Here is a 27,080-nt window from a genome sequence, read left to right on the forward strand (position 1 = left end):
TGATCCAAACCATTAAATCACCCTCAATCCCATGTTGCTGTATTTTGTGCAATAGCCTATTGTGGGAAACCTTATCAAATGCTTTACTGAAATCCATAGACAGCACATTAACTGCTTTACCCTCATCCACCTGGCTGTCCACCATCTCAAAGAACTCAATAGGCTTGTGAGGCACGACCCACCCTTCACAAAATTGTGTTGAATATCCCTAATCAACTTATTGCTCTCTAGATTATAAATCCTATCTCTTATAACCTTTTCCAACACTTTACCCAGAACAGAAGTAAGGCTCTCTGGCCAGTAATTACCAGGATTGTCTCTACTCCACTTCTTGAAGAAGGGGACAACATATGCTATCCTCCAGTCTTCTGGTGCACTTCCTTGTAGACACTGGCAATGGGAAGATCAAAATCAAAGGCTCTGCAATCATCCCCCCCCCCCCCCCCCCCCCCCCCAAGCTTCCCAGGGAATCCTAGGATAATTCCCATCCGGTCCAGGGGACTTATCTATTTTCACACTTTCCAGAATTGCTAACAGTACCTCCTGGTGACTCTTCATCCTGTAGTCTAATAGCTTATGTCTCAATATTCTCCTCGACAACATTGTCTTCTGCAGTGTGAATACTGGTGAAAAATATTCATTAAGCACTTCCCCTATCCCCTCAGACTCTGCACACAACTTCCCACTACTATCCTTGATTGGCCTTTCTCTAGCCAATCTTTTATTCCTGATATATCAATAGAAAGCTTTAGGGTTTTCTTTGATCCTCTCTGCCAATTACTACTTATGTTCCCTGATGGCTCTTCTTAGTTCTCTCTTTAGGTGTTTCCTGGCTAATTTGTAACTCTCAAGCGCCCTACCTGAGCCTTCACATCTCATCCTAACATAAGCCACCGCCTTCCACTTGACAAGAGATTCAACTTCTTTAGTAAACCAAGGCTTCCTTGCTTGATCACCACCTCCCTGCCTGACTGGTACATATTTATCAAGGATACATTGTCGCTGTTCCTTGATTAAGCTCCACGTTTCAATTGTTCAACATTTTCCGGAAGGTTTTTTAATAACTTCTATTGAAGGAAGAATTTGTTTGTACTCCAAATTTGTCATTAGTCAGTGAATTCATCACTGAATTAGCCCCCAAATTGATCATAACTAGGGGAGGAGGGGTCACGATTCCCATTTTTATGAAACCTCCTCTTGGTCAGTCATACCAAATATCATTTTTCTTTTCCTTTTTTAAGCACATAGCATTCACACTTCAGTTATCTTCATAAACCAGATTAAAAATAACATACCAATTTCCAGATTTTCTTGAGTGGAAGGGTTTTATCAAACAAAAAAAAACAGAAACAAACATACACAAAATATAGATAAAGAGCCAAAAAGGAGATAGGCAGAGAAGTATCTAATGCCGACAGGAAAGTACAAGTATTTGGAGATTACTGTTTGAGAGTTTCAGGGGGGTGTAACCCTCAGCTGAAGTCCTAATTCCTTCAGTGGCAATGCTTCCCCATCCCCTTGATTTCTTGGTCACTGTGGTTTGCCCAAGTTGCTTTCTTTTTCACCCCAATGGCACGGATTTGCTCAGGTTGCATTTTCAAGAGGTAGAGAGGAGCTTTCTGTCTCCATGCTATTTTCATTCCATGCTTTCTCTTCAACATTCTCCTCATCTCTGTCTTAAATGGAAGACCCCTTATTTTTAAAACTACTCTTTTCGCGCCCCCCCCCCCCCCCCCCCCCCCCCTTTTATAGTTCCCTCTATAAGGGGAAACACCATCTCAGCATCCATTTTATTAATCCCTTCAGGGTTTTATATGTTTCACCTATCTTATAAACCACAATGAATACAGGCCAAACTGTTCCTCAAAAGATAACCCCTCCATCCCAGGACTCAGTTGAGTGAACCTTCTCTGAACTGCTTCTAACGGTGCTGTACTCATTCTCGAGTAACAAGACCAAAATTGTGCACAGTACGCCAGATGTAGTTTTGCCAATGCCCGACACAATTCCAGCAAGACATTCCCTGTTTCTTAATATTCCGTTGTTCTTACAATAAATGGCAACATTTCATTTAGTTTCCTCATTGTCTGCCTGACCTCCTACTAATATTTTGTGATTTCTGTTCCAGGATACCAAATCACTTTGTTCCATGGAGGTTTTCTTTCTTTCTCCATTTAAACAATAATGTACATTTCTATTCTCTCTGCCAAAGCTGAAGAGTTCACATTTCTTAAATTATACTCCATCTGTCAATTTTTTTTTGCACAGTCACTAAATCTATTCAAATTCCTTTGTAGATCTTTTTTGTTTTTCCACACAATTTAGTTTTGTATCTATCTTTCTACTATCAGCAAATTTACTAAGCATCCATTTGGTCCCTCCATCAAAGTCATTTCTAGAATAGATGGTTCCCCGGCACTGATTCTTTGGCAATCCACTGCTTACACTTGTCAACTCAAAAATGACTCATGCCACCCAATCCCTCTGTCCTTGATTATATGTTACTCTCTACACCATGACCTCTTAAATTTCATAGCAATGTTTGATGTAATGCCTTATCAAATGCCTTTTGGATTTACTAAGGTCCCTTTTATAACCAACTTGGTAATAGATTCTAACATTTGGCCTTTAACAGATGTTAAGCTAACTGTTTGCTGTCTGTCTTTTTTGTTTAATAGAGTAGCTATATTTGCTATTTTTTAAATTGATGGGGCCTTTTTAGATCGCAGGAGTATGGAAAATTACAAACAGTGCAACGGCTATCTCTGCAACCACAACGTTGGAAGCCTGAAATGAAGTCCAACAGGTCCTGATAACTTTTCAGCCTTTAGTTCTATTCATTATTTCAGAACCCTTTCTCTGGTGATTAAACTTTTTAAAAGTTGCTCCCTCACTTTTTTCTTCAATTTGATACTAATGAATTTCCTCAATTAACTATGGATGATGTAGCCTCCTCCTGGACAATTTATTTTTCTCATGTGATTGTTTCTTTGCTGATCATAATAAAATAATTCATTAAATGTTTGTCACTACATTTTCCATTGATCTTCCTGTTGGCCTATTTCCTCAGTTCACTTTAGCCAGGTTTTACCTAGTGCATTTTTAATTCCTTTTATTTAAGCTCAAAATATTGACCTTGCATAAAGTCTTCTCATCTTCAAATTGAATATTAAATTCAATCACGTTAGGATTGTTGCTGTGTAGAGGTTCCATTAGTCTGAGGTAATTCATTAATCCTGCTCCTTTACACACTACTTGATCTAGGAAAAACCCCTTCTCAATTTGTCCTAGAATGTGCCACTTGAAGAATGTTTAGGGAATAATATCTATGAGCGCATAAGATGCCGGAGCAGAAGTAGATCATGCCATTGAACTTACTCTGGTATACAGTGAGATCATGGCTGATCTGATCACCTTCAGATTTACTTTCCTGCCCCCTCCCTATAAATCCTTGATTCTATTACTGAAATTTGGCGATCTCAACCTTGAATATACTAATCAATGCAGCCTCCATAATCCTCCCTGGTAAAGAATTCCATGGATTTACCAACCTCTGAGAGAATAATTTCCTCCTCATCTCTGTCTTAAATATGTGATCCCTTTTTCCCCCAAGATTATGACTTTTGGTCCTAGACTCTCCTACGGGGCAAACAACCTTTCTGCACCTACCCTGTCAAGTCCCTGAAGAATCTTGTACATTTCAATAAGCTCACTCTCATTCTTCTAAATTCCAAGGAGTACAGGTCCAACCTACTTAACCTCTTCTCATAAGACAGTCCCTTCATACCCAGTATCAGACTTGTGAATCTTCTCTGACTTCCTCCAATACTCAGATGTATTTCCTTAGGTAAGCAGTCCAAAACTGTTAAGACAATAGTCCAACTGAGTTCCTACTAGTGCCTTGTATAGTTTAGCAAAATATCCCAATGTTACCCACTTTGAAATAAAGGTCAATATTTTGTTTGCCTTCCCTATTAAGTCTTGAGCTTGAATGTTAGGCTTTTTGTGATCCATACACACAGACTCACAAATCCCTCTGTTCCATAGCCTTCTGCAGTCTTTCCCAATTTTAAATAATGTTCAGCCCCTCTATTTGTCCTGCCAACGAGCATAACTTCATTTTTTCCCACCTTCAGGCAGCCTTTGCTAAACTGATTCATCCAGTCAATACATATATTTCAATTATTCATGATAATCACAGTTAAAAATCACACAACACCAGGTTATAGTCCAACAGGTTTAATTGGAAGCACATTAGCTTTCGGAGCGACGCTCCTTCATCAGGTGATAGTGGAGGGTACGATCGTAACACAGAATTTATAGCAAAAATTTACAGTGAGACGTAACTGAAATTATCCATTGAGAGCTACCTAGACTCCATCTCCTCCCACCCTGCCCCCTGTAAAAACGCCATCCCATATTCTCAATTCCTTCGTCTCCACCACATCTGCTCCACTTCCCGCTCCTCTGCCCTTGAGCCCCGCCCCTCCAATCACCATCAGGACAGAACCCCACTGGTCCTCACCTACCACCCCACCAACCTCCATATACATCACATCATCGGTCGTCATTTCCGCCACCTCCAAACGGACCCCACTACCAGGGATATATTTCCATCCCCTCCCCTATCAGCGTTCCGAAAAGACCACTCCCTCCGTGACTCCCTTGTCAGGTCCACACCCCCCCCATCAATCCAACCTTCACTCCCGGCACCTTCCCCTAAAACTGCAAGAAATGCAAAGCTTGCGCCCACACCTCCCCCACCACCCCTTACTTCCCTCCAAGGCCCAAGAGATCCTTCCATATCTGCCACAAATTCACCTGCACCTCCACACACATCATTTACTGCATCCGCTGCACCCGATGTGGCTTCCTCTATATTGGGGAGACAGGCCGCCTACTTGCCGAACGTTTCACCTCTGGGACACCCGGACCAACCAACCCAAACACACCGTGGCTCAATACTTCAACTCCCCCTCCCACTTCACCAAAGACATGCAGGTCCTTGGACTCCTCCATCGCAGACCATAACAACACGACGGCTGGAGGAAGAGCACCTCATCTTGCACCTAGGAACCCTCCAACCACAAGGGATGAACTCTAATTTTTCCAGTTTTCTCATTTCCCCTCCCCCCACTTTGTTTCGATCCCAATCCTCAAACTCAGCACCACCTTCCTAAGCTGCAATCTTCTTCCTGACCTCTCCGCCCCCACCCCCACTCCAGCCTATCAATCTCACCTTAACCTCCTTCCACATATCACATTTCCAATGCCCCTCCCCCAAGTGCCTCCTCCCTACCTTTTATCTTAGCCTGCTTGGCACACTCTCCTGATTCCTGAAGAAGGGCTCATGCCTGAAACGTCAATTCTCCTGTTCCTTGGATGCTGCCTGACCTGCTGCGCTTTTCCAGCAACACATTTTCAACTCTGATCTCCAGCATCCGCAGTCCTCACTTTTTTCCCTGTATTATAGACCCCCCAATAGTCAGAGGGAAATTGAGAAACAAACTTGTAAGGAGATCTCAGCTACCTGTAAGAATAATAGGATGGTTATGGTAGGGGTTTTAACTTTCTAAACATAGACTGGGACTGCCATACTGTTAAGGGTTTAGATGGAGAGGAATTTCTTAAGTGTGTACAAGACAACTTTCTGATTCAGTATGTGGATGTACCTACCAGAGAAGGTGCAAAACTTGACCTACTCTTGGGAAATAAGGCAGGGTCAGGTGACAGAGGTGTCAGTGGGGGAGCACTTTGGGGCCAGCAAACATAATTCTATTTGTTTTAAAGTAGTAATGGAAAAGGATAGACCAGATCTAAAAGTTGAAGTTCTAAATTGGAGAAAGGCCAATTTTGACAGTATTAGGCAAGAACTTTCAAAAACTGATTGGAGGTAGATGTTCGCAGGTAAAGGGATGGCTGGAAAATGGGAAGCCTTCAGAAATGAGATAACAAGAATCCAGAGAAAGTATATTCCTGTCAGGGTGAATGGGAAGGCTGGTAGGTATAGGTAATGCTGGATGATTAAAGAAATTGAGGGTTTGGTTAAGAAAAAGAAGGAAGCATATGTCAGGTATAGACAGGATAGATCGAGTGAATCCTTAGAGTATAAAGGCAGTAGGAGTATACTTAAGAGGGAAATCAGGAGGGCAAAAAGGGGACATGAGATAGCTCTGGCAAATAGAATTAAGGAGAATCCAAAGGGTTTTTACAAATACATTAAGGATAAAAGGGTAACCAGGGAGAGAATAGGGCCCCTCAAAGATCAGCAAGGGGACCTTTGTGTGGAGCCACAGAAAATGGGGGAGATACTAAATGAATATTTTGCATCAGTATTTACTGTGGAAAAAGATATGGAAGATATAGACTGTAGGGAAACAGATGGTGACCAGATTACAGAGGAGGAAGTGTTGGATGTCTTGAAACGGTTAAAGGTGGATAAATCCCCAGGACCTGATCAGGTGTACATGAGAACTCTGTGGGAAGCTAGAGAAGTGATTGCTGGGCCTCTTACTGAGATATTTGTATCATCAATAGTCACAGGTGAGGTGCTGGAAGAGTGGAGGTTGGCAAACATGATGCCACTGTTTAAGAAGGGTGGTAAAGACAAGCCAGGGAACTATAGACCGGTGAGCCTGAGTCGTTGGTGGGCAGGTTGTTGGAGGGAATCCTGAGGGACAGGATGTACATGTATTTGGAAAGGCAAGGACTGATTTGAGATAGTCAACATTGCTTTGTGGGTGGGAAATCATGTCTCACAAACATGATTGAGTTTTTTGAAGAAGTAACAAAGAAGATTGATGAGGGCAGAGCCGTAGATGTGATCTATATGGACTTCAGTAAGGGAATCAACGAGATTCCCCATGGGAGACTGATTAGCAAGGTTAGATCTCACGGAATACAGGGAAAACTAGCATTTGGTTACAGAACTGGCTCCAAGGTAGAAGACAGAGGGTGGTGGAGGGTTGCTTTTCAGACTGGAGGCCTGTGACCAGTGGAGTGCCACAAGGATCGGTGCTGGGTCCTCTACTTTTTGTCATTTACATAAATGATTTGATGAGAGCATAAGAAGTACAGTTAGTAAGTTTGCAGATGTCACCAAAATTGGAGGTGTAGTGGACAGCGAAGAGGGTTACCTCAGATTACAATGGGATCTGGACCAGATGGGCAAATGGGCTGAGAAGTGGCAGATGGAGTTTAATTCTGATAAATGCGAGGTGCTGCATTTTGGGAAAGCAAATTTTAGCAGGACTTATACACTTAATGGTAAAGTCCTAAGGAGTATTGCTGAACAAAGAGACCTTGGAGTGCAGGTTCATAGCTCCTTGAAAGTGGAGTCACAAGTAGATAGTGATGAAGGCATTTGGTATGCTTTCTGTTATTGGTCAGAGTATTGAGTACAGGAGTTGAGAGATCATATTGTGGCTGCCCAGGACATTGGTTAGGCCACTGTTGAAATATTGCGTGCAATTCTGTTCTCCTTCCTATTGGAAAGATATTGTGAAACTTGAAAGGGTTCAGAAAAAATTTACAAGGATTTTGCCAGGGTTGAGCTATAGGGAGAGGCTGAACAGGCTGGTGCTGTTTTCCCTGGAGCGTCGGAGGCTGAGGGGTGATCTTAGAGGTTTACAAAATTGAGGGGCATGGGTAGGATAAATAGACAAAGTCTTTTCCCTGGGGTCGGGGAGTCCAGGACGAGAGGGCAGAGGGGAAAGATATAAAAAAGACCTAAGGTGCAACTTTTTCACGCAGAGGGTGATACGTGTATGGAGTGAGCTGCCAGTGGTGGAGGCTGGTACAATTGCAACATTTAAGACGTTTGGATGGGTATATGAATACAAAGGGTTTAGAGGGATATCGGCCGGGTGCTGTCAGGTGGGACTAGATTGGATAGGGATATCTAGTTGGCATGGACAGGTTGGATTGAATGGTCTATTTTCATGCTGTACATCCATATGACTCTTCTCTGGAATGCAGTCAGGAAGTAACTACTTCGCTATGTATTAAAAAAAGTAGTTTCTGATCTCCTGTAGTATTCATAGTATCGATTCCAGTTGAGTTTCTGATGGAACACATTGGTGACTTCTAGGATGCTGAAGGTGAGAATTCAGCCATGTTCATGGAAGGTGTTTAGACACTCCTGTTGGAATTAGTCATTTTTCTTGCACTTATGTGACATTGAGGAATCTACTTGTAATTAACCATAATTGCTCTTGAACTGAATGGCTTCCTGAGTCACTTCAGAGAGCAGTTAAGAATGAACAACATTGATTTTACTCTGGAGTCACGTGTAAGCCTGACCAGGTAAGGACGGTTGATTTCCTTTTTCTTTAGGAACTCAGATGGGTTTTTAACCACAATCGATGATAGTTTCATGGCCAGCATTACTAACTTTCCATTCCAGGTTTTATTAATTGGACTTCAATTCTACCAACGTTCCCAAAGCATTACTCTAGGCCTCTGAGCTACCATTCTCATCACATTGACACTATTGCTACCATCTTCCCTGATCATTAGTCCCGAGTGACCACAATCCTGGGTGTGACTCCAACCAATAGAATATTTATGGCTTATACACATTGATCTCAATCTCATGCAATGACAAATAGTTTTGCATTCTAATGTGGATGGAAAAAGCACAATGCAAGTGTAGTAAAAACAATGTTCTAATGAAATGTCATTTGACTTGAAACATAAGCTGAATGAAAAAGGTGCCTTCCCATTATATTCTTCTTCTGGGATGATGGAGACATTCTTATCATTTCCAGAGGGAGACACGAGATGACAGTGCAGGTGGGCAAATCAGCTTAGTTTAAATGATAAATGTCAGACTCTCCTTAACCTCACTTACCCTACATTGCCCTCTATACTCTCTCATATTTCACATTATACCCATGTCCCCTCAATGCAGAACTCAGGAGCTGAATCTTTGAAATGGAGATGATTTTAAAAAAAGTCTCATGATCTATTTGAGCTCACCCTTAACCATAATTCATATTCTGAAATATTCTCATTCAAAATCATAAATTTAAAATTTAAAAATAACCTGCTTTCACCCTGTTTTAAAAATAAGCATCTATTTCCCATAACCACGTCAAAGGCATCTAATCCTTTAATAACCTCTAAAAACACTGATCTCTGGCAATCAAAATGTGATCACAGCACCTTGCCAAATGTTTCCACATTTTTTTGGAAACTGTTAAGCTTTCATAATGAGCTAAACTGTAATAACGAAATCAGTGAGAGATGAACAATAACGTCTATGGAAAGAGGGGGAAAAGAGTAACCTTTTTACTTAACACATCCTGTAAATCCAAGCAACATGGGAACTGGCAAAAAAATTTTCTTTACGTGTAAGTTGCTGAAAAATTTTTTCTTTCCATTTTAGAAGGACTCGGATATTTATTACTTTATACTAGGTGATTTATACTAGAAATCCAAACAACACTCTTGTATTTAGAATGCATAAGAGCAGTTTTTCTAGGAGAAAACGCTCTAATCCATCCCAACAGACACTAATATGTATTACAATATTGATCAATTTAATGACAAACAACATTAATAGATTTGATTAGATTAGATTACTTACAGTGTGGAAACAGGCCCTTCAGCCCAACAATTCCACACCGACCCGCCGAAGCTCAACCCACCCATACCCCTACAGTTACCCCTTATCTAACACTACAGGCAATTTAGCATGGCCAATTCACCTGTGGGAGGAAACCAGAGCACCCGGAGGAAACCCACGCAGACACGGGGAGAACGTACAAACTCCACGCAGTCAGTCGCCTGAGGCGAGAATTGAACCCAGGTCTCTGGTGCTGTGAGGCAGCAGTGCTAACCACTGTGCCACCGTGCCGCCATATAGATAGAACCCTATGGTCAATCACTTTAACAAACAAACATCTAACTTACAGAATAGCGTCAAATAATTGAAACTGAAAGGGCAAATGTGTTTGTTTTCTTTATTCCAAAGGTGTAAATGAAATAATTAAAATTTTTCTTTGGCTCCCCACTTGAAGTCTCCAGTAGTTCACACCTCTTCTGTGAGCCCCACCTATTTACTGAAGGGACCAAAATTATAATGTGATTGAAATTGCTTATTCCCATGATGGAGCAAGCAAGGGCAGAAATTCTGTGAGCTGGACGAATGCCTGCATCCTTATTCCATCCTAGCAAAAATGGGATTGAGGCAAGAATCCTAGCGTTGGGTCCAGGAATCATTTTGAATAGATTCTTGAATACTGTATTTTGCACCTTTTTTTCATTCTTAAATCCATACAGTGAAGATGGAAGTAGCATCTGATTGAATAAGCAAATGTATTCATCATTGGATTGCAATATTTTATTTTCAATAGTGTGCTCTTTTCAGCCACTCCAAAACCCTTTTAAATGTTTTACTCTTTCCAATAGTTGTACAACACACAAAAAGCAATATGTAAACATACTCCTAATTCATTTCCTATTATGTTGACAATCTTCAAGATCAATCCAATTGAGCTAGGATTTTTCTTCAATCTCTCTCAATGAGGCAGTAAGAAAATGAGGCCTGTAGATGCTGGAGATCAGAGTCAAAAATTGTGGTGCTGGAAAAGCACAACCGGTCACGCAGCATCTGAGGAGCAGGAGAGTCGATGTTTCAGGCATAAACCCTTCAGGAATGTGGGGGTGGAAAAAAGTGGCTGTGATAGGGTGGAGTGGATAGGTAGGAAGGAAGATGGACAGATGGGATAGTTCAAGAGGGTGGTGCCGAGTTGGAAGTTTGGATCTGGAATGAGGTGGGGGGAGGGGAATGAGTAAACTGATGAAGTCAATGTTGATGCCGTGTGGTTGGAGGGTCCCAAGACGGAGTAAGATGAGGTGTTCTTAGTTGGGCAATGAAAAATTCTCATTACTTCAATTAAGAATTTATGACCGTAGAATTGTGGAACACTGTTCTGAAGTTAAAGCTGAGGCACGTTATTCCAGTCTTCCCTTGCATAATATCTGATACATCCAGACATTTCTGTAAAATGTGTTTGATGTAATGTGGCATAAAGAGCCTAAAGTGACTCATTTTCGAACCTTGGCACCCATTTCACCTTTAGCGTACCAAGGTAAGGAAATGTAGTAATACTGTAATAATTTTGCGACGATTTTTAATATGCTTTTATGTTTTATAGATGACATTATTGAACTGAATAAAAGGGAAACCGACTCTACAACAAATACGTCCGTGATGACGAGAGAACTGCAGAAAAGGCAACAGAATTCCGGTTTTCGTAAGCTGCGATATAATTTTGGAAGAGAAGTGCAGCAAAATGTACAAGGTGACCTCAACTTTATTGAGTATAACCATGCAATTAAATGACTGTATGCTGACCACTGCGAGCCCAGTGAACAATATATCAAACCTTGCATTTTTGTTGTCAGATTTATTGCTATCCCATAGTGAGCAACTGATTTCTTCTGTAAGGTAGTGACCAATTTATTTTCAATAAAGCAGGAGAGAGGGATTATCCTTCTGCATTAGCTGAAACAAAGTTGCAATACCATTTATGAAGGACTTACTTATGATCTAACTTACACCCAACACGTTTATCCCCTATCATCCATTGATCAAAGTACAATGAATAAAGCAATCCTGAGAATAATTGAAAAGATAAGATAAAATTGGAGATCACTGCAGGTCAGGCAGCATCTATGGAGAGAAAGCAAGCTAACGTTTCGAATCTCAATGACTCCTCTTCAGTCATCTAGACTTGAAACATTAGTTTGCTGTCTCTCCTTATCCGCTGTGATCTCCAGCATTTTTTTGTTTTCAGTACAGATTCCAGCATCTGGAGTAATTTGCTCCGGCGATAAAGTTGAACCTGTCTTATTTTTGGCCTAAGTTCTCAACAATAAAAAGATAATATTCAACATGAATGTTCCAGCCTGTTTAGTAAATTAATGCCGAGATGAAATTCTGCATTTGATAGTACAGAGGTGTAATGCAAAGTTGGAAATTTTAAAACAACATAGATTGAAAAGTAAAGTGTAAAACAAAAAAAAGTAAATGATTTTTATTTTATAACAAAATTTCAAGCAAGACGTAAAAAAAATTAAAGACAAGTTCAGGAGTAGAGATACTTATTGTGATTATTTTTAAAAAGTACTTTTAATTTGACTGACTGTCTGTTCCAAATAGTTAAACGTGAACATCATAAATGTTAGCAATGAAAACCACTATTAGCTATGTTGTATTTGCTAAATGTTTGCATAGTATCAGAATGTATACAGGAGCCCAGGGATTGTCAAGAAGCCAGATGTGGTACAAGTCAGATGGGCATTCATGCCCATTCTGTAATAATATATGCTCCTGTCTAATATGGCTACAGATCAGGAACCTTTGCTTCATAAACGTGACCTTTTCAAACTCCAGTCACTGATTCACTACCAATTAGATTCCAGAATTTAATAAGATTGTCAATATGTCAAAGTATGTTATTCAAATTAATTTGTTTGTATCAATTTCAATAGGATTCAATAGACTAAGGAGAAATATTTCTGAACTGCAAGGGTACAGCAGAGTTAATCGACGTTGGCTGACACAGGGTAAAAATATCACAGCAAGGTCAGGTGGAAGAAGACCTATTATCGCAACCAAAGGAGTGAGCCCTTTGAATCGCAAAGCCAGTTTTCACCTGGTAATGCAAACCAATCTGTTAAACTGCCCTTGTTTTCACTTGATAATTTCAATGTATTTCAAATTATTTTCAAAACTAATGTCCTTTCTAGGATTCACAACAAATTGCACCCACTAAGAAAGGAGTTCAATGGATCATGCGGAGAAGAGCACAGCAGGCCCAGAAAGGATTCAGGCTAAGAAGACAGGGGCCTCAAATTCCAAAAAGAAGGTAACCAGCAAAACCGACTTAATTGACACATAATCTATGTTGCTCCTTCCAATCTTTACATCAACCAAGCCGACAATGATCTCACACCACAAAATACCAACATCCAGTTTCTCCCACATATCACTACCGACCCTCATCCCATATGTTGCTTTGATCCTCAGCTATGGCCTATAGCTATGGTTTTCACATTTGAACATAGAATCTCTACAGTGTGGAAACAGGCCTTTAGGCCCAACAAGTCCACACTGATCCTTCGGAGAGTAATCCACCCAGACCCATTCCCTTACCCTGTTATCCTGTATTTATCCCTGACTATTGCACCTAATCTACATATTTCTGAACACTATGGGTAACTTATCACTGACATCTTTGGATTGTGGAAGGAAACCAGTGCACCCAGAGGAAACCCACACAGACATGGAAAGAATGTGCAAACTCCACGCAGACGGTCACCCGAGGATGAATTTTAAAAGGCAGTAGGTCCCAATCTAAGAACTTGATAAACGGGAGTCGAGAGTGTGGTGCAGGCATGAAGGGCTTATGCCCGAAACACTGATTCTCCTGCACCTCTGGTGCTGCCTGACCTGCTGTGCTTTTCCAGCATCTAATTCCTGGCCCTGATCTCCAGCATCTGCAGTCCTCACTTTTTTTGCTGCTTGATATATGGGAGACTAAAGAAATGTAATGAGGTCCCATCAGTGAAGTTTGTGCCCTGCCACAATAATCTCTCTCTAAACCTCACTATAGCCTTGGTCCACACACAGACAAAAGAGCTGAATTCCAAAGGTGATGATGACTACCTTAAGAGCAAAACAACATTTGACTTACTGTGATATGAAGGATCCAAAGTAAAATTAAATTTCATGGGAATTAGGCAAAAGCTCTCCACTGACTGAACTTACCCATCCTCCTTTGTGCCAGATGTATGGTTTATTGAGGCTGATTATCGCAGCACCCTATCATTGCAGTAATTTGTCACAATAGTGTTTTTGGCATAAGCAACTTGGGAATCGTAAATGCTGCTGTTTGTTGATGAATAGACAGTGTTTAATTGCATTCACAACTCTTTAGGTTGAGGTAATTGGTGGCTGCATCCAGCAAGAACTGGATAAGTTTCAGGATTGAATAAATGACAAATAAAACTCATACCACACAAATGCTAGTTTATTGCTATCTCCAGCAAAAGAGACTCTAGCCATCGCCCCATGACATTCAATGACAGTAATAATGTCAGCCTGGGAGTTACCATGAACCAAAAACTGAACTGGACCAACTATGACTACAAGAACAGGTCAGAGGATGGGAGTTCTGTCACTGATATCATAGCTTCTGCCTTTCCAAAGCTTGACCATAAGAGACACGTCAGGAGTGGAATGGAAGATCCTGTACTTTTCTGATGAATGCAACTCCAGTAACATTCAAGAATCTCAACCGCATCCAAGACAAAGCAGTCCACTTGATTGACACCCCATCTAACAATTTTAACGTTCACTCCTTCTGCTACTTCTGCAAAGTAGCACTCTGTAATGTCTTGTCAATTATCTGATTTCTACCATCCAGAGGGAGAAGTGAAGCAGGTGCACAGGAATTAGTTCCCTTGCAAGTCACATAGCAATCCTGAATTCACTGACACTCAGTCAAAATCCTGGAACTTCCTTGCCACATGTCACTGCAGTGGTTTGAGAAGATAACTCCCTATCATTGTTCAAGGCCAATTATGGACATACAATAAATATTAGCGTTGCCCCTAGTGCACAAACTACATTAATAAATAGAACAAATTCAGCAATCCCTTTTGCATCCCTGATCTGGAACCTAATTATTCTTGAATTGATGTAGATATTAAGAGGGCAACACAATGGTTCCAGTGTACAGGGAAATAAGAGGAACAAAGAAAATAACTGTGGGTATGAAGAGTAATTGGCAATATTTTGAACACTGCCAGTTTTTTTTTAACAATGGAGTGCTATATACTCAGCCAATGGTCTCTACTGTAACAAAGATTTCTACTCTAACCGAGGAGAAAAAAGAGACCCCTTTTCAATTAACATGGTGGCAAAGTGCATTAGTGAATAGGACAGAAATTCATCCTGACCTTCGACATTGTTTTTGAAAGTTTGTCCTTGAGTACATGAACACATAAACTGCAAGGATATTATTTATTTATTTGCAAATATGAACAAATTATCCACAATATTCAATTAAACTTAATTTCCCATAGATTCAATAAAATGTTGTGCCTGCAAACATCATTTTTATGTTGCCAGACAAACTGAACTGATGAACCTTTCCCTTGTTGCTCTTCCAGGATCAATCTGCTCTTTCCACTAAGATCTGGTTAAGTCATCATCCAGACTTTGCCTTAAACAACTACAAATAGATCTACATTTTTGTTGACAAGATAATATCGTAATTTGATTTTTGAAATTTATCATCACCCTCTCTCAATTGTTAGACTACTTGACTGATATTACCAGCCACTGGGTCTATTGCTTTCTTTGGCAGCCCTTTAAGGCTAAACTGAATGTTTATATCCTTGGTATTGTATTTGACATCAAGTTGAGCTTCCAAGCATGCCATCATATAGAATGCTTTATTCCAAGCGTAAAACATCACCCAACACTCCTCATGCCTCAGCTCATCTACTGCAAAAACTTGCGTGTGTTCTTTTGTTAACTGTAGACTTGACTATTCCAATGTTCTTTGTGGCCAACCTCTTAAGTTCCATTTTACATAAACAAGAACTCATTCAACAATTTATTGAGCTTTGCCTAACTTGGATCAAGACCTGTTAGACCATGTGACATAGAAACATAAATTCGATCATTCAGCCCATCAAGTCTGCTCCGCATTTCAGTTATGGCTGATAGGTTTTTCAGTCTCATTTTCCCACTTTCTTCCTATAACCTTTCATCCCCTTGGCAATCAAGAACTTATCTATTGCCCTGATTTGACTGGTATTTGATTAACTGAATTTCAGGTAATGCAAAAAAGGTTGCAAGGTCCCAAGGCATGGCTAACTGTTATCCAGCCTTCGATTAACTGAACGAAATATTCCACACCCATGTCCTTCGGATAATCGAGGTTCCTCTGTATTCAATGACCTGGCATGCACCACCTTCTGTGGCAATGAATTCCACAGAATCACTACTCTCTGGCTAAAGAAGCTTATACTTATCTCCATTCTAAACAGTCTTCCCTTTACTCCAAAGCTGTACCCACAGGTCCTACTCTTTCCTGCCAATGAAAGCATCATCCCAATGTCCAGGTCATTCAGCATTCTGAAAGTTTCAATCAGATCCTCCATCATCCTTCTCAACTCCGTCGAGAATACTCCCAGAGTTCTCAAACATTCATCATATGCTAAGCTTTTCATTCCTGGGATCATTCTTGTGAACCTCCTCCAAACCAGCTGTAGGGCTAATACATCTTTCCTGAAGTAGGAGGCCCAAAATTGCTCACAACACTCTAAATGTAGTCTGACCAGAGCCTTATAAAGCCTCAGGAATACATCCCTGCTTTTATATTCTCGTCCTCTCAAGATGAATGTCATCTACTTACTGATTCGGCCTGCCAGTTTACCTTAAGAGAAATCTGGACTAGGATTCCCAAGTCCCTTGGCACTTTAGATTTCTGAATTCTCTCCCCATTTAGAAAATAGTCCATGTCTCTATTCTTCTTACCAAAGTGCATGACCTCACATTTTCACACATTTGTATTTCATCTGTCACTTTTTTGCCCACTTCCTAACCTGTCCAAATCCTTCTGCAGCCTCTGTGCCTCCTCAATACCACCTGTTGCTCCATGTACCTTTGTATTATCTGCAAAAGTAGCCACAATGCCCTCTGTTTCTTCATCTAGATCATTAATGTATAAAGTGAAAAGTTGTCCTAACACTGACACTTGTGGAGCACCACATGTCACTGTTTTCCATCCGGAGAAGAACACTTTTAGCCCTACTGTCTGCTTTCTGCCAGACAGCCAATCTTCTATCCATGCTAGTACCTGGCCTCTAATACCTTGGGCCCTTATTTTACTCAACAGCTTCCTGTACGGCACCTTATCAAAGGCCTGTTCATCCATTGCACCTATAGCCACTTTCACACAATGACTCTAATCCAACATCACCTTGATTCTAAAGTTCACATCTTTATTTTCAATTAACACCATTTGATCAGTCCTTCCTTATCTCTGCAGCCATGCCAATCCTATAAAATTTTAGAAATCAGTGCAATTCTTCAAATTTTGTCCTCTTGAATGCCCCTGATTTTTAATCTACCATCATTCCATCATTGATAGTTTTGATGTGCAAGGTCTGCAGTTCCTCTCTAAATCTCCCACCCTCACGACCTCCCTTTTAAGATGCTTCTTAATGTCTTCCAACTTACTGGTCAGAAAGTCCCCAATAGTACTATATCTAGCTGCCTGCCACATTTTGTTTGGAAAACTCCAGTGAAGCTTATTTTGATGCTTCACTATGTTAAAGACTCTTTTTATAATTTCAAGACTATTTAAATCTGATGCTATCCAGCTCTGGTGTGCAAATTAAGGGGGGAAAAGAGGCGGGGTTTGGGAATTGGTGTACAGAGGTCCTTGGAAACGATTGTAGCTAGTAGATTTATTTTTGCCTCCATAGTCCTCTGTTTCAATTTCAGGGGTTATATTTATCCGGTGTCAGTTTTGAGGTGCTCTATTAATGAAGTAATTTTTGAAATGCTGTTTAGCACTTTTGTCTTTTAAAAATAGCCTGCAATTTTGATCTTTTGTCATTGTAGGAATATGTTCCAGAATAGAGGGCCAAGGCAGCAGAGGAAACAAACCCAGAAGCAACAGAGACGAGCTATAATCAAAATTAACAGAGGGGTATGTTTCACACAATGATTGACATTTTTGAAGAAGAATTTGAAGGAATGCAATTGATTCCAAAGAACACCCTACTGCAAAGTAGAGATAACCTAAAAGGACAACAGACTACACCCCTTTATTATATTTCAGAATAGCGCTTTTATTTTGAATGCCATTTCCCAAAGCTGAGTAGCAGTATATTGATCAGCTCCACGTTCAGACCACTGCTCAATTTCACGAAGTTAGGAAAGTGGAAATCACACCCTGTATGCCATGTGGACTCTACAGGATAAATTCATTAATCCCTGGTTCCTCCATCACAAGGCATTCTTGAAGGCCACGAGTTGGAAATTAAGAATTTCAGTGCTGCAACCATAGGTCCTATTCCCTTCAACAGCACTTGCCACTTGGATTGTCAGACTGCTGAACTTACATTAACAGTTAGAAGTGGCTGTTCTTCACACTTCCTTTGAGAATGCAACTAATGTAAAGGAAAATCCCAAAGTCTTCAATATAAACAATACCACCTGATATATAAACAGTAAGAGACAGATTAAAGGAGGAATAAGGTGACCTTGAAACCAAATAGGTGATTTAAACACGTGAGACAGGGGGCGTGGCTGAAGTGTTAAATGAATAGTTTCCATCTGCCTTTACAAAAAAGGAGGATGCTGCCCAAGTCATCGTGACAAAGGAGATAACTGTCACTAAAGGGGTTCAAAATTAATTAGCAAGAAATTTTAATAGATTATTGGCACTCCAAAGTTGACAGGGACTGGGACTGGAAGAGGTGCAGCCACTGATTGTGAAGTAAGTAGGGCTAGAAATAGCCAGGACACGGGCCATAATTTTCCAGTCTTCCTTGGACTTGGAGGAAGTTCCAGAAGACTGGAAGTTTCCAAACATTGTGGCCTTGTGCAAGAAAGGTTCTCAGGATAAACAAAACAATTACAGACCAGTTAATTTAAATCTAGAATCTGTTTTTTGGGATAGAATTGGTAATCAAATGAAAAAAGGTGGGTTGATTAGGAAAAGTGAGCACTGATTTCTAAAGGGAAAATCATTGTTTGACCAACTTACTGGAGTTTCTTTGAACAGGAATGATCGGCAAGGGCAGTGTGTTTTAATGGATTTCCAAAAAGTGTTTGATCCAGTGCCACACAACAGGTTTGTGAGGAACTTTGTAAGTTGTCGTCTAAAAGGGTTTAGACTTTGGTACAAAATTGGCTGAGTGATAGGAAACACAGTAATGGTTAATGGATATTTCTTGGGCTGGAGGAAGGTTTGCAGTGGAGTTCACTAAGGGTCAGTATTGGGACTCTTGCCTTGCCTGAAATATATTGCTGACCTGGATCTTGGTGTGCGGGAACAATTTCAGAGAATGTAGATAACACTAAATGTGGAAAAAATGTAAATGTGAGGTGGACAAAAGGATAGTGACAAATTGGTGGAATGGATGGATAGGTGGCAGATGAGGTTCAATGCAGAGAAATATGGGATGATACATTTTGGTTGGAAGAGCATTGAAAAACATAGGAGTACAGTTCTAAATGAGGTGTAGGAACAGAGGGACCTGGATGTGCCCAGATCATTGAAGGTGGCAGGACAGGAAGCAGGAACAGTGAATAAAGCATACAGTGTTCTCCGCTTTATTAATAGTAGCATAGATTGAAAGAGCAGGGAGGTGGTGCTGAACCTCTACAAGACACTTGGTAGATTTCTACTTGAGAATTGTGTGTGGGTGTGGCTGCCACACTATAGGACAGATGTGAATACATTGGTGAGAGCGCAGAGTGATTTACATGGATGGCTCCAGTAATAAGAAACTTCAAACAGATTAAAGGATTTGTGATTGTTCTCCTTGGAGAGAGGGGTGAGAGGACATTTGATAGATGTTTTCAAAATCATGAGTGGGCTGGAAAGAATAGATAAAGAGAAACTGTTCCTGCCTGTAAAGTAACAATGAATGAGGGCAAGGGTGATGTGAGGGGAAACAAACTGTCTCCGTTAGTAGTTAGGATATGGAAACACAGTGGAGACGGATTCCATTGAGACATTTGAGGGGCCATTGGATGATTATTTAAATAGAAACTGTGTGCAAAATTTCAGGGAAAAGACAGGTGATTGGCATTAAGCTGAAATGCTCAGAGAGCCAGTGCAGACACAGTGGGCTGAATGGCCTCCTCCTGCAATGTATTATTGTAATAACTCCTAATCTAAGTGGCCAGTGGCAGAGCTTTCTCAGCAACTGTCCCTACCCACAGTGAAAGACAACTACAGCTTTAAGGTACTGTTCTTACAGATATCAGGCAAGTAGGCATCAGGGGACAAACAAACATTCCACTGCAATTTAGCAGATTAAGCTGAGCTGGTGAATAGATAATTGAACCACTGGCTAGTTGAAGCTGGGGGTTGGTGGTTGCAGTGGGAGGAGGAGGATTGCAATTGTGAAAGGATCCCACAAGAGTAATTTCAGTCAAGTCTTCATCAGATATCTTTGCCTCCATTTATTGTCAAAATGCTCAGCACATGTTCTGGTCAGTTCCCATCTAAAGTGGCAGTCATGGCCCAATAACACCGCACTACATTTTAAATTAAGGATATTGTCTGATCTGTTGGGTTTCTTGTTTTAAAATGTAACTAGCTGGATTTCTGTGGTTAGCAGGGCAGTAAGGTTATTGGCTGGGCTGCCCCATTAATGTTTAGAGAAATAAACTAAAATTGATCACAAAGAATGGTCCTTTAGTGTGATAATACTAGATAACTTTTGACCATGGAATAAGTGGAAATAATGAAACAAAGCAGATCTTATTTTGTTGCTAATGCAACATCTAATTGTAATGAAAATTACAGCCAAATGTGGAAGATTTAATATGTGGGTGAAACTTGGATCATTTAAATTTGCTGGAAAAATTTTAACATGGTTGAATAATACAGCAGAGAAGGAAGCCATTTAGCGTATCAACTCTTTGGTAGAGATATCTACTTAATTCCACATGCCTGCTCTTTCCATTGAGTCAGAGAGGTGTACAGCATGGAAATAGACCCTTCACTCCAATTTGTCCATACTGACCAGGTTTCCCAAACCAAATTAGTGCCATTTGCCTGCATTTGGCCCATATCCCTCTATACTTTCCTATTCATGTACCTGTCCAAATGCCTTTTAAAAGCTGTAACTGTGTCTGCATCAACCTCTGGTAGTTTGTTCCCCATACAAACCACCCTCTGTATGAGAAAGTTGGCCTTCCAGTCACTTTTAAATCTTTCTCCTCTCAGCTTAAGAATATACCCTCTAGTTTTGAACACTCCTCCCCTAGGGAAAAGATCTTTGCTATTCACTTTGTCTATCCCCTCATGACTTTATACACCTCTTTAAGGTCACCCCTCATGGAAAGAAGCCCCAGGCTATCCAACCTCTCTTTCTAACCGTTAGGTTATTGACCATTGTGAACAGTTTCTCTTTGTTTCTCTCTCTTTGTTCCATGTACTGTGCTCACTATCTGTAGGTTGATAATTATGACTCATGTCATGGTATAACCACTGGCCATGTGAGAAAGGATGGATCCAAGAACTACCTCTATTGGGATAAGAATAGAATCCACACCATTGGCATTATACTCCAACAAACTCTAAACATTTGAGCTCACCAACCAAACCCTCTCCTTATTTAGCCCATCATAACCTTACATGATTTTAACACCACTATCAAATCTCATCACTTTTTTTTTTGCATTAAGAGGAACAACTTGTCTAACCATAGAAATTTAATCCTTCAGCCCTGAACCATTCTGGTAAAATCTATTCTGAACCCTCCTCTCTATACCTCTCAATTCCTTCCTAAAGTGTAATGCCCAGAATTAGACGCACCACTTCAATTCGGACTCAATTAGTGCTTTGCATAGATTAAGCCAAATTACCTGATTTGTGTTTCCAATGCCTCTATTTATAATGTCCGGGATTCCGTAAGCTTTAATAATTTGGTTTGTTAATCTGTCTTGCCACTTTCAAAAATATATGCAGAAGCATCCTCAGGACCCTCTTCATACGCCTCCTTTTAAATTGTATTACTTAACATCTATTGTCTCTCCTCATTCTTAGTACCAAAGTGTACCCTTTCCTATAGTTCTGTGTGTTTTCCATTTCAAGAAATTGTCTGTTTCACTTTCAAATATCGTCATTGAATTTGTTTCCACCATCTGTTCAGATAGATCCCAGATTATAAAAATTCATTGTTTAAACACATTTCTTCATGTCGGCCCTCATTCTTCAGCCATATACCCTGTATCTCTGTGCTTTAAATTCTGATACTTCTGCCACTGGCAACAATTTCTCATTATTTACTTTGCCAAAACTGATCATGATTTTGAAGACCTCAATGAAAGCTCTTCTTAATCCTCTCTGCTGTATGCAAAACAATTTCATCTACTCCAGCCTTTTCACATAACTACAGCTCCTTATTTCTATTTATGCACTTTATCCAAGACCTCAACATCTTTCCTAGTGTGATGTCCAGAATTGAGTGTAATACTCCAACTTAAATGTTTATAATGAGATTATAATTGTTTACCGTATTGAAGCAATAAGTATTTAATAGTTTTAGAAATATTACTTAACATGGATCATCTGAGACAATTTATCATTGGAAAATGACCTTGATGGAAATATATCTTGGACTGTTTCTGTGTAGTGACAGCAATAACATTTGTAGAATTCAAAGTGAATAGGATGGCCTGAGTTAAGGAGGATAATTCATTTTGTTTATTTATTTGTGTTTCATTTTTAGTTCCCACCACTGGGTGTAGGAAATGGGCAGAAGAAACAAAGAACTAGAATGTAAGTAATGGCCTACTAGAAACATGTCGTACTAAAAGTTCCAGAGTCTATGCAGAGATTCAATTCCTGCACCGGCAGTGGTAACCATGAACGATTGTCCTTCTCAGTCTCTCCCCTCACTAGAGACTTAGTGATCCTCAGGTTAAACCAGCACCCGTCATCTCTCTAAACTGGAGAGGGTTAGCTCAGTTGGTTGGATGGCTGATTTGCAAAGCGGAGGGAAGCCAACAGTATGGCTTCAATTCCTGCACAGGCTGAGGTTACCATGAAGGATTAGGATTCTCAATCTCTCCGCTCACCTAAAGCATGGTGGCCCTCCGGTTTGGCCACTACCAGTCTCCCTCTAATGTGGGAGCAACCCTGTGGTAACTTTTTGTGTATTTGCAAAGCTGATTCTAGCATGTATTTTGGACCGCAATTAAATTGAGAATGGCATCAAGCCATCACTACACTTTCAGTTAATAACAATGACGCTTCCAATCTCATCCATCTTCCCCATGATGATATTGACAGATCCTCCCATCCCCAAGGTTCTGAGTACTCCCTATCTCAGACCCCTGCTCCCCACTGAAGACTGTGACTCCCACCTGACATTCCCCATTTCTTCCCCAACTGGCCTATGATCTGCTTCTGATTCCCAAACCCATAGATCGCCAAACTTCCCACTAAAGCCTGTGATGGCATAATGGCCTCCTCCCCAGGCCTCTGAATCCCTGCCCCTCAAGCTTCTAACCCTACCCCTCCCCAGGCATGGGTTCCTTGGTTCTGTAGTCTCCTGGGTACTGCTACTTGACAAACTGAAAGCTAGGCATCTTAACCAGACTGACTTCCAGGTAGTAAATCCATTGACATCTCACATATACTATGGAATTAAAATTTCACAATTTTTTGGGGGGAGGGGGGCACGGGGGTGGTGGCATCTTTGGCTTCTAGGGAATCATAAGTGTTCATATAGTGGTTGAAACTCTTTGCTGGAAGCAATGGAGCCAAAAGAAGATTATCAATTGATATAATAGTGTGAATCTTTTTATCCTGTGCATAACCAGGTGCAATTAAACTTGTACTTCAATTGTATATATTGTAAAAAAAAATATACATAGGATCTATTTCAAACATGCAATGTTGTTGGGAGGTTGGTCAAGCTTTATTATGAGAGTTTGGAATGTTGACTGAATATTTTAACACACTGCTGTTTATGTGCTAAATCAAAATATATTTCTTTTTATAACTGTTTCCTCAAAATATGAATGCTATTACTTGTCTTGGATAGCTATCTGTAACATTCAGTCAGCAGACTGCAGTCAACCAATCTTGGCAACAGCCTCAGTACAACACTGCGCATACATTCATTTTTACAGCATCTCGAAACCTGTTCCATTCATTTTTTTTCATACATTTAGCAAGTTTGGTGTGAGGGCAATGACATTCACCTGGCTTTTAAAGCATATCTTCCCTTTGCTTTGATAACTTACATTATTTTTTCTAACAGCAGGTTTCCATTGCAGAATAGTAAGAATCTGAGCCATGTCTTGTGCCGGCACTTTGCGCAAAATTAATAAAGTGTCAGTCACCTTCCGAGAGTGCAATTGAATGTACGTTGGAAACTTGACACTATTTTCATAAGAGGATTTACCTACAATCCCTTGGAATCTTCAACATTGACTTTTCTAAGGTTGCACAACAAAATATTAAGTTTTTTTTAAAAGCAATGCAGTTAAATTGCCCCCATTGCCTGACTTCCCCTGAAAAGGACTTAGCTGCTTGCCAGACTGTCATTCATGACTGCACAGTCTGATCTACCAGTCATGGTCTCCTGTTCCCGGAAGCTGGTGGCATTTTGACTTGCTGACAAGCTCAGATGAGGGTGAAATTTCAGTGGTGATGCTCTTGATTGGACAATTAATCTCACTGGATAGCACTCAAACATCATTGGTGCTTGATCTGGCAAACAGTCATGCTGGTTGGTCAAGGTCAATCCTTGAGTTGTATGTCCCAACACTTGGTGCACAGTGCATCAAATCCCATCCTGTGACTTTGCTGGTGTGCATTATCCAAAATTGTATCCAGTACTTCAGATGGGGTCTGATTTAAGTTTCCATACAACTGTATTTAACATTTTACATCTCGCATGTGAGAGAGAGAGAGAGAGAATTGAATGCTGCCACACTGAAATATCAGCCTGGATGATAGCCTCGAGTTTGTGAATCGGTGCTTGAATTGACAACTTTCTGATGCAGGTGCAAGAAAACTATTGTTGAACCAAAGCTCTCAGCATGCATTGAGTTAACCTATGGAAAATGGGATTATTTGGCAAGGGTGTTTGTAAAGTAAGATGGTTCCAAGATGCTGGAAAATTCTCTCAGCGTCAGTTAAGCAAATCATGTGCTTTGTGCAAATCTAAATTGTATGAAAATATCATTTATTACATTGCTTTATTGATTTAAAATGTACTTTTATGTGGTGTTAGACTGGACTGATTTCAGATTGATTTACTGCATACCTTTGATTTCTAGGTGGCGACAGCAATCCAGTTCCAACTCCATCTTAACAGTATCTGTACCTAACCAGCAAGCGGTGTAAGTCAACATTACCAAAGATCCTTCTTTTAGAAAAACACTTAAACCTAAAAGTATTCGTAATGCTGGCATATATATTTCCAATGGTCTTGTTAAATCTGTAGCATATGTTGTGTATTTCAGTGGGATATTATCAGGAAAGTGTCACCGAGAACATATTACAGAATGTACGTGTGGCAGGAGGACTTTGGGAACGTGTAAATATAACTTGGTATATATATTTGGATCTCCAATAGCTTTATGCCATCCTGCAGAAAAGAGTAAGCAGACATTCACAGTACAGCAGCAAAACGCGATGGATGCTGTCAAACTGAAACAAAAACAGAAAGTGCAGGAGTTACTTAGCAGGTCCTGCAGCATTTATAGTGAGAAAAGAATGAATTGAATGACCCTTAATCAACACTTGTTAGAGCACTAATGAAGGGTCATTGAACCAAAAACCTAATTCTGTTTCCCTTTCCAAAGGTACTATCTGAGTGGTTGAATATTTCTAGCATTTGTTGTTTCAATTTCACAATAAAGTTTCCTACATATGATAACAAAAATGTATCATGATCGTTTTGATGACTTCCTGTTTCCTGCATCTGCTGTGGGTTACGATCTCCTTTTTTAGTTAGTTCTTCCCATCAAACACAGCTGCATGCAAATTTACATCCGACTAGAGCAAGGCGTGTACCAGTACAGCTTACAACAGAGTGTATCGCTACATGTACCTTCCTGGTGGTAGCCAAATCCTTGGGGGTCAAAGCTACTCTGTTCAGTGTCAGCCAGGAGCTCTGAGCATTGAACATTGACTCAGCTCTGTACTCTTACAACACCCATTATTGCTTTCCAAGTTGAAATTGATCTTGTATTCGATATTGTTTCTAGATGGTTCAGTACTTTTGTAGTATACCTAGAATTTGTGAAGAATACTAAACATTTTGTCGTTAATGATTAGCATCAGAAAATACCTGTTAAAATTATTGAATTATTGTGAAAGGCCAACAGGTAAAAGATAAGGTAAAGTTGCTTTAGCCTTACCAAGCTATAGGGCTCTCACTGTCATTAGAGAGAGACAACTTCTGGTACCTGAGGGTCACCATGCCACAAGTAAGGGGAGAAGTTGAGAAGGAGAGTCCATCATGGTAACCCCAGCTGGTGCAGAAATTGAACTCCTACAGTTAGTATCACTCTGCATTACAAACCAGTCATCCAGCCAACTGAGCTCCCCGACCCAAGACTTGTTCACCCATTACAATTATATTCATTTTCCCGCATTAATTTCTGGTCCAGCATCACCTCAATTCTAAAGTTCTCATAGTCATTTTCAAACAAGACTCCCTTGGATGAGTCCCTCCGCATCTCTGTACCATCCCAACCCTACAAATCAGAAGAGATTTCTACACTTTCTTCAAATTCTAGTCTCTTGTGCATCCCTGATTACAATCCACCATTCATTACACCATAGGTAGCTTTAGTATCCAAAGATGTTAACTCTGGAATTCCTCTGGAATTTCCCCAGCCATACAAGCTGTATTTCCTTCATTAAGATGCTCTTAAAGTCTGCCTCCTTGTACACATTGTTGGTCAGGCACTCCAATATTTCTTCACATCGCCCCCTGCCACATTTTTGTTTTGTAACATTCCAGTGAAGCATCTTTCACTATGTCAAAGACCTCTTTAATTGCAACTCTCTTTATTTTAATCTGATGGTGTTCGGGGGGGTGACACGCAAATAAGTGAGGAAAGAGGTGAGATTGGGAATAAGAATCATTGTCCTAGGTTATGAATGCGGCTAGTGTACTTTTTTGACCTCCTTATTCCTCCATTTCAATTTCAAATTGCAGAATGGTATAGTACAACATTAACACGCAGGAATTATATTAAAATCAAGACAATTGCTGTAAAGCAAAACTGTCAGATTGAGAAGCTGAATCAATGTTCAAATGTCCATAATCCATTTCCT

At 40.3% G+C, this 27,080-nt stretch overlaps 2 protein-coding genes across 2 annotated transcripts in view; one reads left to right on the forward strand and one right to left on the reverse strand.

Moving 5' to 3' along the window:
* The window catches only part of LOC132820461 (interleukin-13 receptor subunit alpha-2-like), a 343,536-nt gene that overhangs the window by 218,642 nt on the left and 97,814 nt on the right, over positions 1-27,080 (reverse strand). The gene's annotated exons all lie outside the window — the stretch shown is intronic.
* The window catches only part of LOC132820215 (UAP56-interacting factor-like), a 58,783-nt gene that overhangs the window by 8,437 nt on the left and 23,266 nt on the right, over positions 1-27,080 (forward strand). Inside the window, exons 2-7 of the mRNA XM_060832206.1 lie at positions 11,163-11,309; positions 12,502-12,668; positions 12,760-12,878; positions 17,654-17,741; positions 22,507-22,556; positions 25,070-25,132. Coding sequence (XP_060688189.1) covers positions 11,163-11,309; positions 12,502-12,668; positions 12,760-12,878; positions 17,654-17,741; positions 22,507-22,556; positions 25,070-25,132 — 634 coding nt within the window. The remainder of the gene's footprint in view (positions 1-11,162; positions 11,310-12,501; positions 12,669-12,759; positions 12,879-17,653; positions 17,742-22,506; positions 22,557-25,069; positions 25,133-27,080) is intronic.

The sequence above is a fragment of the Hemiscyllium ocellatum genome, chromosome 11, assembly GCF_020745735.1.
Source record: "Hemiscyllium ocellatum isolate sHemOce1 chromosome 11, sHemOce1.pat.X.cur, whole genome shotgun sequence".
Lineage (NCBI taxonomy): Eukaryota > Metazoa > Chordata > Chondrichthyes > Orectolobiformes > Hemiscylliidae > Hemiscyllium > Hemiscyllium ocellatum.